Here is a 12,766-nt window from a genome sequence, read left to right on the forward strand (position 1 = left end):
GGCAGCATTCCTGGCTGGGGCGGGCCCGCGGGCTGCTGGGGTGTGGGAGCCCGCTCCCCTGTGAAACTGTGGGCGACCGCAGGGCCCCGGACACCCCAGCTCAACCCAGCTTCCCATCGGGACCCCTTCTTTTCTCCTCTCTGACCTCTCTCTGGTTTTCTCTCCCACCCTGGTGGAAGGCGAGTCTACAGATCCGTACACCATGTTTCTCTAAAATTAAAAACATTTGTCAGCTCTGGACAGCAGGGAGAGTTTGAAAAGGAAACCGGAGGTTTCCTCAGAGCTGATAGCGCTCCCAGCCAAACATGCCCGGCCCCAGCCTCAAGGGGGAACACTGGGAGCTTATTTTGGTGGTACTTTGGGAGCTGCCTAGCGGCCGGTGCCCGAGCTGGGAGGCTGCCAGACCTGACGCAGCCAGCAGGCCCATCTGCAGTTATTTGCTGTAACAACTGTTCTGAAACAGCACCGGGGGCGGGGGAGCCCACTAGATTTGTTTTAAGCGATGGTGGGGGCAGAAGGAGGGGCAGGGGGGGCAGAGGGGGCAGGGAGCTGCACACCCAAGGCTGGCAGGCTCTCCACAAGCCTGCAGCCTGAGTCCAGGTGCAAGTCACCAGGGGCAGGCACAGCGCTGCAGAGGTTCTGAAAGCTAGTTCTCAGCCCCTGGATTAGTAATCTGGTGAAGGTGAGCGGCAAGGAACCAGTGAAGGCGATCTGCAACCTGTGGAGGGCAGGGAGGTCCCGGACCCATGCTGTTCTCTGCGGGTCGGTTCCCTCAGCAGCCAGCTTGTCTCCAGTGTGGCGGGGGTGGGGCCCATCAGCCAGGCTCCAGGACCTTCAGACAATCTTCTGCCCGCGGGGGTGGAAGCAGGGTTTGGGGATTTCCCAGCCGGCACCCTTCCGCGCACCGGCTGGGGGATCCTGGAGACTAGAAGCCGCTGCGTCTCTCCCACGAGGCGGTGAGACGCCAGGAGTCCCCTCCCGGCTCATGGGCACCGGGGGCCGCAGCGGCGCACTTGGGGAGCTAGGAGAAATTCCAGTGTTCTGCGGGTCGCCAAGGTCTTCTCTCTCTTGGATGGAGGATGTTTTTCTTAGATGTATTTTGCTCAGGTATATATTTAATTTCAAATGGAGCTTTAATACTTAATATTACATTAAAAAAAAAAAAAGGTTCCTGGGCCAGAAAACAAGCTTATTGCAGCAAGTCAGAAATGGGGAACTCCGTTTCCCAGCCAGAATAGGCAATGTGTTGTCAGCGAGCGGCGCTTTGCCGGGGGTCGGGGCTCCGAGGCTGGAGAGCTGTGCCGAGGGGCTGCGGGAAGCGGGTGGGGGCCCCCAGGCGCACGGACCGGGCAGCCACCGCGCACCAGGTCACCGGAGCCCGGGGCGCAGTGTGAGCCCGGCGCGCTCCGGGACCGCGCGGCAGGCCGCTCCCAGCCCGAGCTCCGGCCCCGCCTGGCCCTGCAAGCGGTCCCGGAGACCAGGCCGATGGCCGTCCCCGCCCGCCCACCCCTGGGTGAGATTGATTTCTCCCGAGCCGGGCCGGCTTTCCTGGATGTGCGCGGGAAGCGGGGGGCCTCCGCACATACCCGCGGGGGCGGGACCCGGAGGAACCCAGTCCCCCACACACGCCGGGGCCGCCACTGAGACTCCATCCTCCGGAAGCCCGGCCCGAGCCCGGTGGTCCGTCGTCAGCCACCCCCCGCCCCGATGGCCGCGCCAAGCCGGAGCCGCCCCCCCTCACCCCCCCCGGGTCCGCAACGGGGACCTAATTCAATCGCCCACGGCCTAATGAATAGCCGCGCGCTAATCGGATCTCCAGGCGCTTTATGGATTTATGCATGCCGCCTCTCCTCCCGCGGTCGCCGCGCGCCGCCCGGGGTCGTTTCCGAAGGCGTCGACCTCGGGACTGGCCAGGGGCTCGGGCCGCGGGGGTTTTGTCCCCGCCGCCGCGTCGGGGCCTCGCCGGAGACTCACCTCGGGACCGCGCGCCCTGTCCCGCGATCGCGGTGTCCCGGTGCTTACCTGCCAGCCCCCGGCTCTCCCGAGCTGCCCCGCCGGCCGCGCCGCCCGAAACGGGCGCCGAATCCCGGAGCCCCCGCCCGCCGCCCAAATCCCCCACCACAGGTCAGAGATGCCCGCGGGGTAAGGCCGGCCCGGGCCGTGCGCCTGCTTCCCCTTTCTCTCCGGATTCCTTTGATCCGCGGGTTCTGCAGCGCACCTCGGCTCCCGGCTGCCGGGGTCGGCCCGTGGGGGTCCTGGAAACTGTCCCCAGCTTATCTCCTTTCATCAAGCGGCCTTGGGCGCCTTGAAACCGCGGAGCCAGTAATTGCTTTTTTCAGGAGGCCCTGTGCGGACTGGACAACAGCCAATCAGCGCCTTGTTTACACTCGGTGATTGACAGCCTGCTGGCAGCGTGCCAGCCAATCCCGGCGGTCCCGCGGGAAAGGGCGGGGGGGGCGGGAAAAGGAAGGAGACAACAGAAGGCCTCGGGTTTAACCCCTTCGTGTCCCTATTGGAATGAGCCAGTGGAGAATTTCTAATGCGTGTGCATGCGTTTGTTAGCATCTATTTTAAATATCCTTTTTTTTTTGTCCCCCAGAGAGGGAGGCAGAGATTCACAATGAGAAAGAGCAGTAAAAATAATGTACCCATCACTACTGAGACATCCCTAACCCTAACCTTGACTCCTCGAGAATAAATAGCATTTTGTTGGGAAACCAAATTCCAACAGAAATATTTATTTGGAGAATCTTTTTAAAAGTGCTTTGCATCTGATAACGATGGAGATAATCGTTCAGTGGCTCTTTTTAACTGGAGAGAGAATTTAGCGGGTATGCAGAAGAGTGGCATTGAGAAATACTGTGCATTGTGTATATCAAGGTGAACATATTTTTAAAATCGAGTTGCAGATGAAAAGAGCAATCTTTGTCTTAGACATAAATTCCCCGATTTTCAGTTTCATCGGTGCTCCGTTGCAAAGTATGGCCGTGAGAGATTAAAATGAGAGTTGGCAGATAGATGGCCAGAGAGGCAGGACCCTCTCCCTGAGGTCTGATCCGCAGGCAGGGAAAGGAGACAACCGGGCAGGTGACTCTGGGGTCCCGCGCTGCCCAGGCGTTGGGCGTGCGGGCATTCTTGACCTCGGCCTGAGCAGACGAAGGTCTTGGAGTGGTAGAAGGGCCTGCAACCCGAGGAGGCCTCTATGCCTGGAGCTCGGGCCTACTTGCGCAGGGTTCAGCCACCTGCCAGACAGATCTCAGGTATTTAAAAAACATCTGCCTTCACGGGTGTTGCTGTTTCTTCTCCCGGCCTCTGTGCACCAGAAGCCAAACGTTAGACCTGCTGGATTAAAGTTTAAAAAAAAAAAAAAGAAAGAAAAAGAAAAAGCCTCCTCCTATGCGCGGACACGCGCTCCCACTCGCCTCGCTCCCTCTCCCGCCCTGCGCCACCACATTCCCATTCAGCAGCAACGATCTGCGCAGAGGAGCTGCGCAGTCGCCGGGCTTGAATTAGGCGCCATCGGGCTCAGTAGTAGCCCTGCTGCTCCCTGATTGGCAGCTCTCTGGCCCGGCGCCAGCCTATTGGGAGGCCTGTTTACGCCGAATGAGTGGCACGAGCTCCCGGCCGCGGAGGGCTGCGCGACCAATCAGCGCGCCCGCTGCTCGGGGCTGAGTGGCACGAGCTTATTAGTATGCAGGGCCCGTGGCTCGCCGCGCCGGGCTGCAGGTTTGAGAGCCGCTCTGGATGGGCTCGCTAGAGTCGTTGTTGTGGAAGCGGTGCATTTACAGTGCAACAGTCAGCACATTGAAAATACCAATAGGAATACAAAACAAAGTCACATTTACTGATTTAATTGTATTGCATTCAATTGTATCCAGGAAACAACCTCCAGTAAGTAACTGAAATTGCTTTCATTTTTTTGTTTTTGTATTTTTATTATTATTTTATTTTGGCTTTGGGGATTTACATTTTTTTTTTCTTTTTAGCAAGATAAATTCAGGGTTGTGATGTTAAGAAATATAGATCTTCCCTTTTAAAAATTCCGTTATAATGTCGAGTAGGCTTTTTTTTTAAGATGGACTATATATAAGAGCGATTTTTTTTTCCTCTGAAAAATCTTATCGATCGGTTTAAAATTCCCCCCGTAACGCGTCCTTGCTTTGCTCTGAGCGCTTGTTGTCTCGATCGACACCCAGCATTAAAAATAAATAATCGCGACAGGACAGGGACCGCCAGGCTGCGTCCAGCGCGAACCGCGCGGGTGGCTCCGGGCGGACAGTCGGCGAGGACCCGGACCCGCCAACGCGAGCCGGGCTCTGGCGGCACCAAGAACGAACCCCGATTGTTCGCCCCCCCACCTCGCCCCCTCCCCCGAGCAGCCCCGGGTCGGCCCCGCCCGATCGCTCGGCGGCCCTGGGAACGGGCCGGCTCGGGTGGTTTAGGCGGCCCGGGCCGCTGACCAGAGAGGCTTTCCGGCCGCCGGCTAGGTGCGGGCGAGGGGCCGGGGTGGGCAGGGGTAATGCGAGTTCTTCGGGTTTCGGTTTCCAGAGCCTAATTCATTGCAGAACATTTCAGAGATTCTTTTCCGGGGGGGTGGGGGTGTTGAGGAAGGAGAAGGGGGGCAGCGAGGCCAGCGCAGCGGGGCGTTTTCACCGCGCGCGTCCCGGTTAGCGCGCGGGGCTCGGACCACGGCCAGCCAGGCGGGGTCTGCGGGCGAGTGCGCCCTGGGGGCGCGGGTTCCGGTGCGGCCCCGGCCCTCAGCCCTCTCCCGCGGGGGCGGGCGCGGCAGTTTCGCAGGGAGCGGGTTCTGCGGCGGCGCCCGAGCAGCCCGCGCCGCGGTGCGCCCCTGGCTCCAGCCCAGCCTGCAGGCCCCACGGCGCCCGAGGAGGCCACACAGAAAGGGGTGCTCGTAACCCTAGGGCGGCCGAAGCGGCGGCGGTTTTTTTAGTCCTTTAGTTAAAACCAAAGCAAACCTAAAGGAGCCCCAGATTCAGGAGGCGCGAGCCACGCACAGTGGGGGCGGCGGCTCTGGGGACCGAGCCCCGCTAGCCCGGGGAGGAGCCCAGCGTTCTGAAGTTTGGTTCTTTCCGAAATGCCCTTGTCATCATTTCTCTGTCCGGCGCGAGGCCCCCTGCCTTCCGCAGCTTTTCGCTCCATTTCCTCCCCTAGACCGGCCAGGCCTATGGCCACCGCGCTGTCCTCCGCCGCGGCCTCTCCCGGAGCCGGGGGGAGGGGGCTTAGAGCCCCGGGACCGGCGGGTGACGGCTCCGCGGCTTCGGGCCCAGGCCGCGGCGGCCGCGCGTCCCCGCCCCGCGCCCTCCTCCGCCTGGGTTCCGCAGGCCCCGGGAGCCGCTCGCTGGCAGACGCGGAGGCGCTGCGCGGCCTCTCTTCGGGAGCAAAGAACACAAAGGAAAGTCCTTCCAACCCTGAAAGGATTGCAGTTGCACGGACGGGCAACAGTAATTCACCCCCAGTCTGCGACAACAGTCTGGCGGGTTGGTGAGCCCGCGATCCGCCCGCGGGGGGTGGAAGATCAAAATTGCTCCTGGCAGCCGAGCCCGCGTCCCGAGAATCGCGAGCAGCTCGCGCTGTCTCGACAATTCTGAAATCGCTTACAGGAAGAAAGAAACCCCACAAAACAAAAGCCTAGCACACACGACTCCCCGGAGGCCGCCGGGAAGCCTCGCACCCCCGCGGGCTCAGCCCCCGGCCCTCGGCGCCTTTGAAGCTGCGGGTTCCAGACCGCCCTCCCCTCCTCCTCTCTCTTTGTCCCTCCCCGAGGCCCCCGGCCCGGGCAGCCCCTCCCCTGACCCCGGCGCGGGCAGCCCCCTCGCCGGTGCTGCCCTGGCCCCGGCGGCTTGGCGCTCGCTTTGCAGGCCCGAGCGGCGGCGACCCGAGGTATTTGTTAGACCGGGGGAGAGGGCTGGCGATCCCCAGAGGCGAGGGAACCCCAAACCCCTTTGTATGAAGTTGAGAGACAAAGAGAACTCTTTGTCTAGGTCCCATTTGTTTACAATGCAAAAGTGCTCCGAATAAATATTAAAAAAGCTTATCAGCTGAGCAAATATGTATTCACTTAATACATTATGTTTTCGATTATAGATTAAATCAAACACAAAATAGTCTGCAAATAAGACATTGTAGAACCCGTAGCATTAAATATAGCAATTTAAAATGGTATTCACGAAATGGAAAACATCTTAGTCGCTCGTGGGACGGCTAAAAAAAAAAACAAACACGTTTTCTGCACGGTTCACAATCAAGACTATTGAGCCTACCCATCTCCCGTTTGTTGGAGGTGATATCAAACATTAAAACAATGCGGATTTAGGAAATGAGGGGAAATATGCAAAGTGAAAGAGGTTCACGCGGGCGCACGGTCGTGCATTTTCTGTCGCCTGCTCCGTGGCTCCACAATCAGCCTCGAAGTGCACTCCCCTAGTTGGGTGGGGGTGGAAAGAAGGGAGGTGGGGGTGTTTTTAAGTGGCTCTGCCGGGAGGTTGGAAACCCATGGCTGAGTCCGGGGGTCTGCTGGGACCTGAGCTAGGGCGAAGGTTGCGCGGGGCGCGGCCGGCTCTCCGCGGCCCGAGGGCTGAGCCGGCCGCCGCAGACCCCCGCGTACCCGGGCTGCGCGGCCGCGCGGAGACCGACTTGGCTCGGCGACCCGGGGCAGGCGCTGCAGGGAGAAATTCTGTGGCCGATTTGGGGCGCTAAGAGAGAACAATTTCTGACTCTCAGAGCACTCCCCCACCCCCCCACCCCCGCCCCAAAGTCCCCAGTCCGCAGAGGAAGATCCTGGGCGAATTTGATTGGGGGGCGGGGTAATTGTTCCAGCCTCGCCGGGAAGCTCCCGGCTCGGGGACGGCAGGCCGGGCACTGCGGCGTGGCCGCCCAGGTGACACCGGCGGCGGACGCAGACTCCTGGGACTCTGGGGAACTGGCCCGGGGTCCCGGCTTCGGTGCCGGGGGTGGGGGCCTCATCCCGTTGGAGATGGGGGGGCGGCGCGTTCTAAAGAATGGGCCGAAAGACGCGTGGGGGGATGGGAGAAGTGGAGAAAAGGAAGGTTATAAAAAAACAACAACTCTTGAGTTACAATCAATAAAATTACTCGCTTAATTAGCATGGTTATTCGGTTAAGCGGAATGTAGTAAAAGCTGAACCTCGGAATGAGGGGGGAGAGGAAAAAGGCGAGCGTGGACCTCAGGCCTTTTCCTCCGAGACACCTCTGGGCAGCGGGGGAGGGGAGAGGGTGTGCGTGTGAGTGTGTGTGTGTGTGTGTGTGTGTGTGCGTGATGGCTTCGCAGATTTGGGTTTTTATCACCCAGCGGAGCCAGCAGCCTTTTGCCGCGGCGCCCTCGCCGCAGGGACCCGCGGGAACGCGAAGGGGAAGAGGCGAGCGCTGCAGCCGGGTTACCCCAGGCGCCTCGGGGCCGAGCGCGGCCGGGACGGTGCGTGTGCGCGCGGGGACCGGCTGGCTCGGCGCGCGCGCGAGCGGCGGGAGACGCGCCGAGTGTCCCGGGCCCGGCCGGCCGGCCGGCCCGGCCGCGGCTCCGGGCGGCGGGCGGGCGCGGACCCCCCAGGCGAGCCGAGCCCCGAGTCACCGAGTCTCTTGTGCTTGCCTCCGCAGACTATGGACCCGCACGGCGGCCGCCGGCTCGGCGCGCGGCCGCCCGCCGAGGAGCCCAGTCCGCCGGCGTGCTGACCCGCCCGCTACCCCGCCGGTGACCCCGGACGCCGCCTCCTCCGCGCCGCCCGCGCGCCGCTCGCGCGCGCCGAGCCGCCCCGGGGCCCCGGCCGCGCTGCTCCCCGGAGGCGGCGGCGGGCCGGGGCCGGGGCCCGGCATGGATGGCCGCGACTTCGCGCCGCCGCCGCCGCATCTGCTGCCGGAGCGCGGGAGCCTGGGCCACCGCAGCGCCGCCGCCGCCGCCGCCGCCGCGCGCCTTGCCCCCGCCGGGCCCGCCGCGCAGCCCCCGGCTCACTTCCAGCCCGGAAAGTACTTCCCGGCGCCGCTGCCCATGGCTTCGCACACAGGTCAGTGCCGGCCGGGGGCGGGCGCGGGAGGGGAGGCCCAGCCGAGAGGTGGGCACGGTCCCGGGGGAGTGGGCGCGCGCCCCTCCTCTCCTTGGAGCGTTTGCCGAGCAGCCTTCGGTTTCATTTCCCTGCCGGGGCTCCGGTGGCGGGGCCCCCAGCCGGATCATCGCGGTTTAGAGCGGCCGTCCCCGGGGTCCCCGGGGTCTCGGAGGGGCAGCCCCGGAGCCGGCTAAAAATAAAGCCTCTCCCCCCCCGCCCCTCCCCCACCCTTCCTGCAGAAAAACTAAATTCCCCGGAAACCTCATTTCTGCATTCTGCATTCACATCCTTAAGACATTCTGGGGCTGGGACAACGAGGCACTTTCTGCGGGAACAAAACGGCTGTTGTGACTGGGGGCGGGGGGCGCCGCGGCCTGGCGGATTAGGGCGGTGTGTGCGCGGGGTGAGCGTTAATAGGGACTGCTGGTGTAAGACGAGCAAATCCTGTTTCTATATAAAGCCTTGAAGTGTCAGGGTGAGAATGGGTTTGCAGGGGTTGTATGTGCTTTAACAAGTGCCTCTGGTATCCTGCTAAAGCCGGGCGAAGCGTGGCCAGAGCGCGGCCCAGGCTCGCGGCCCGCGGCCCTGGGGGAGGGCAGTGCGGGGCGCCGGCTCGGCTGGGCTGGGGGCGGCGCGGGGCGCCTCGGGATTTCGGTGCAGGCGAGTGCGCAGCGAATTTGCTCCAAGGGGAGAGAACGGGGCCGCCCGGCGCTCCTGCCCTCTCGGATTCTCTTCCGGAGAGCGTTGGTCCTTGGCAGGGCTGACCCAGGCCTCCGGAGCAACACTAACCCCTCTGGGCAGCTCTGGTGCTCTCCTGTAGAGCAAGGTCCGAGGAGAAGCAGAGCCAGGCAGCGGGGAGCCAAGGGGCAGCTACCTCGAGGAGACCCTGGAGGTCACTGGCCTTAGCCCACAGAGTTTGCAGGAAAAAGGTTTGGGGCTTGGCGAGGGGGCCTGCTGGTCAACCTTGAAGGCTGGCTTGCTCTTGTTTACAGTTTGTTCTAAACACCAGAAATGGTGTTTGCCGCTTTTTTGGGTTTGTTTGTTAATTTGGCGGTTACAGTTATTATTGCTAGCTTGATGAACTGTGAATACTAATAAAATTATATCTGCTTTAATGGGATTACAATTACTGTGTGGATTAAAACGGATGGAAGACTCGGCTAGAAGGGAAAATGTCAGAAGGGAGGGCAGTCAGACAGAAAAACATAAATTTCCTAAAAAGAAAAAAATATGCAAAATTGCTTAATTACTAATGGGCTTTTAGCATTTACAACACGGAGAGGTTCAGAAAGTTAGAAGGAGGCAGGAGTGGAGGGGCTGGGCTCCCAGGCTCTGCTGGACGCAGCCCTGGGTGAGGGGCCTCGGCAAGGCTGCCCTTCTTTAGCTCTTCCTTGCTGTTCCCTCTTTCTGTCCTTTTCTTTTCTCCCATCTAGATTTATAACTCGAAAGAGGAAACGTACTTGCTTGGGAAATTGGTGATTTAAAAATATCTGTCCTGGCTGTCCCTGAAGTTAAGTGTCTCTCCTGCCCCTGCATTGACGTGCTGCCCACCCAGCTCAGCCCACACTGGGGGGCTGCAGCTCAGGCTCATGTTGGCCGCAGGGACAGTGCAGCCTCTCTACCAGCCCCTTCTGCTGGCTGCAGGCTTGCAGCCCCTGCTGAGGGGGGGAAAGGCTGAGCCTGCAGGTTGGGGGATGGGGAGGGAGCAGCTGCAAACCCCCCCACACACACACACACCCGCTGTGCCCCCTAGCCTGGCAGGTAGGAGCATCCCCGAGACAAGGGTCTGGAAGGGCCCCTGACGCTGAGGCTTCCCCAGGGCTATCCCACTCTGCGGAGGCCCGGCCAGGTGGGATTCTCCGTCAGTTCAGGTCACGGCTGCCTCCCCTGTCCCCACTCATCAACCCACAGCCTGGCCAGGTCTTGGTCAGCCGCCATGTCCCTTTTCTGTTTTTGCCAGATGCAGGCACCACTAAGTCAGGTGGGAATGTGGACGGGGTGGCCCGGACCATTGTCTTGCTCATTCCAAGTTTGAGCACGTGGTTCTTGGAGCGGAGGCCATGCTGGGTTTGGAGATGCTAGGTGGGCGCTGGCCTGGTCTGTGTCCTTGACCTAGACCCAGCCCTCCTCCCCATACGCAGGGTGCTCTAGAGGGCGCTGGAGGTCCCCAGGGCACCCTCAGAGGGGGGCTGAAGGGCCACGTGTTCCCTGTTCCTGGAGGCCATAGCCACCCCCCTGGGGGACCAGAGAGACCTATTGTGCTTGGAGGTGCCCAACCCATTAGTGACAGAAAGGCTGGCCGAACGGGCATCCAGCTAGAAACATCTGCCGCTGAAAGCCTTCTGAAATTGCTGAAAGCCAGAATATTGTATTGGTTTTTAAAATTTAGCTACATCAATTTTTTTTTAAAGGAATTATACCCCAGATCACTTTGCTTTGGTCTGTATCTATACATGATCTAGTTTAGAAAGAGAAAAAAAGTATAATCAAGTTAAAAACATTTTTTTCCCCATTTGTGTGCGGATTTCCAAATGGCTAGTTTGGCGGACTTTCTTCCCATTTCCGCCAACGGCCTCCGAGCCGCCGGCCAGGCCAAGCCGCCCCTCCCAGCCCCGACTGCTCCGACCGCCCCCGCCCAAAGGGAAATTGCTCTGAAGTGCCTTCTTGTGTGTCCAGGTCCAACGAGGAGTAGGGCCCAGCCACCAGGGATGGAGTCCCCAGCTTCCCAGGACTCCTCATCCCTGGCTCAGCCACCCGGGCTGAGCCCAGGGGCTCCCCTCCCCCGCCTGCCCGCCGGCCTGCGCTGCCCCACCCAGTGCTTTCAAGACGTCAGCTTGAGGACCCTGATGGGACGTTGGGCTCCAGGGTTTCTGCCATTGTTTTTCTAAAAATGAAAGTGCTGGTAGCTTTTATAATCGGGCTGTAGGGTTTTACGGTAAAGCGCTGCTCCAGTAACCTTGTCACCAAAAGGTGCAATTAAAATGTTTGGAATCATTATTTTTAGTGCAGTGTTAGATCTTGTCTCTAATACAGATGGTCCGGAGGCAAAACTGTGAAATCTAGGGGAAAAAAAAAGGAAAATCAACAACGCATCAACCCGAGATTTTTCACCAGCACTACTGTCTGGAGCGGTCGGGGACCGCGCCTCTCCCAGCACGTTGGAAAAAGAGGCGGCAGGGCCCGGGAGAAGCCGGTCCCCACCCCCTCTTCCGGCCGGGTCAGCTCCTGTCCTCCATCCTTCTCTATCCATCCCCCCCTCAGGCCGAGCCTTCGAGAACCACTGGGCCTCTACCCAAGGCAGGTGGAGGTGCCGATTTCCGCGGGTTGGGTTCTCCTCTCTGCTTCTTCTCTTGTCTCTTTTGGGGTGTAAATGTCCCGGCCTGGAAGCCAGGTGCCGAGGGCCGGGGGGGGGGGGGGGGGGGGAGCTTGGGAATAAACAGGGCGGCAGGTCCCTTCTGTTGGGAGTACGGAAAACTCCTTCCCTGCAAAACGCGCTTCTGATTGCCAACCTCGAAAAGAAAGAAAGCAAAACACACTGGAGGAAGAAAGATAATTTCCTAGTGTGAAAAGACCCCATCAAAGGTTCCCCTTCCTCATCATGTGATATTTTTTTATAAAGAAAAAAATACATTTTTGTAAATACCTCATTAACTCAATGACACCATGGTGTTTCTGCAACAGTTACCAACATTAAGTAGGTGTGAAAAGAGTTACTTTCTGAAGACTCTACCCATCCTGCTCGGGAAGTGACAGAACCAGACATCAAAGCGGGCCGCCCCGCTGCAGAGCCCCCGGGATCCGGCGGCCGCATAGACCAGCCCGGCCACAGCGGCCCTGCCCGCCCCTCCGAAGCCATTTTTAGAATGTGGGTTTTTTCTCAGTGGGGCTTGTGCTGCCCATGTCTGATTATTGCCTATAAGGATATTCCTATAGGAATATTCAGGTCACGTGAGTAATAAAACAAATTAGCCAGCGAGGCAGGGAGCGGCCTCGTACAGATAGCACATCGCCCCTGGAAAACACTCACCCCCAAATGCGCCCCGGTTATTCTTAGAAATCTCCCTCCTCTGCCTCGAGACTGGGTTCAACAGCCCGCACAGACAGGACGGAACGCATAGGAGTCTGTTAGAATAACACGGATGAGGCTAAAAATACCCCTCAGAAACACACATAAAAAAGCCAAATCCAACAACAGAACGAGCTAAAAATATTCCAGGCTTTGGCAAAGAGCACAGAGTTAAATAAATTATACAAGAGCCATTCATGGGAGCAAGTTGACTTTCTCTCTTACGGGAACTTGGTTCAAGCTAATAAAAATAATAATTTACTGGCCACTGAGCTTTGCATGAGTTTAAATTTAATTGGTGGGGCTTCTGGCGTTTGTCACTTCTTGGCGATTAGTGGGCTTGCTCTGGCCTGGGGCAGCGTGGGGAGGGGGCGCCGGGCCTGGGGTCCCTGGAAGCACAGGACAGTGTCTCCTCAGGAGGAGGGCCTGAGTGCAAGGGCAGGATGCCTGGGAGGCTGAAGGAGGAGGGAGGCTGAAGGTGGGGGGGCGCTCAGGGGAGGCAGAAAAGAGACAGGCTAGGTGCGGCTATTTTAATTTGATAAACGATCGTACACCTTTAAGAGTGTGTTTTAACAATCAAGATACACTCCAGCAAGTTGATAGGATGTTCGCTGTCAACTTACATATGT

The 12,766-nt window shown here is 59.6% G+C and overlaps 1 protein-coding gene across 5 annotated transcripts in view; it reads left to right on the forward strand.

The window, feature by feature from the left end:
• Nucleotides 1–934: 934 nt before the first annotated feature.
• The window catches only part of BAHCC1 (BAH domain and coiled-coil containing 1), a 66,904-nt gene continuing 55,072 nt past the window's right edge, over nt 935–12,766 (forward strand). The window contains exons 1-2 of one of the 5 annotated variants that reach the window (XM_064583099.1): nt 935–1,107; nt 7,629–8,032. In XM_064583099.1, the coding sequence (XP_064439169.1) occupies nt 986–1,107; nt 7,629–8,032 (526 nt within the window). In that variant the 5' untranslated portion in view covers nt 935–985. Of the gene's footprint in view, nt 1,108–3,696; nt 3,892–6,879; nt 6,896–7,319; nt 7,450–7,628; nt 8,033–12,766 lie in introns of those variants that run through there. The other 4 variants (XM_064583098.1, XM_064583103.1, XM_064583102.1 and 1 more) reach the window with 4 other exon arrangements.

The sequence above is a fragment of the Mirounga angustirostris genome, unplaced genomic scaffold, assembly GCF_029215605.1.
Source record: "Mirounga angustirostris isolate CCGP_5_RB_7025 unplaced genomic scaffold, mMirAng1.0.hap1 SCAF_17, whole genome shotgun sequence".
Classification (NCBI taxonomy): Eukaryota; Metazoa; Chordata; class Mammalia; order Carnivora; family Phocidae; genus Mirounga; species Mirounga angustirostris.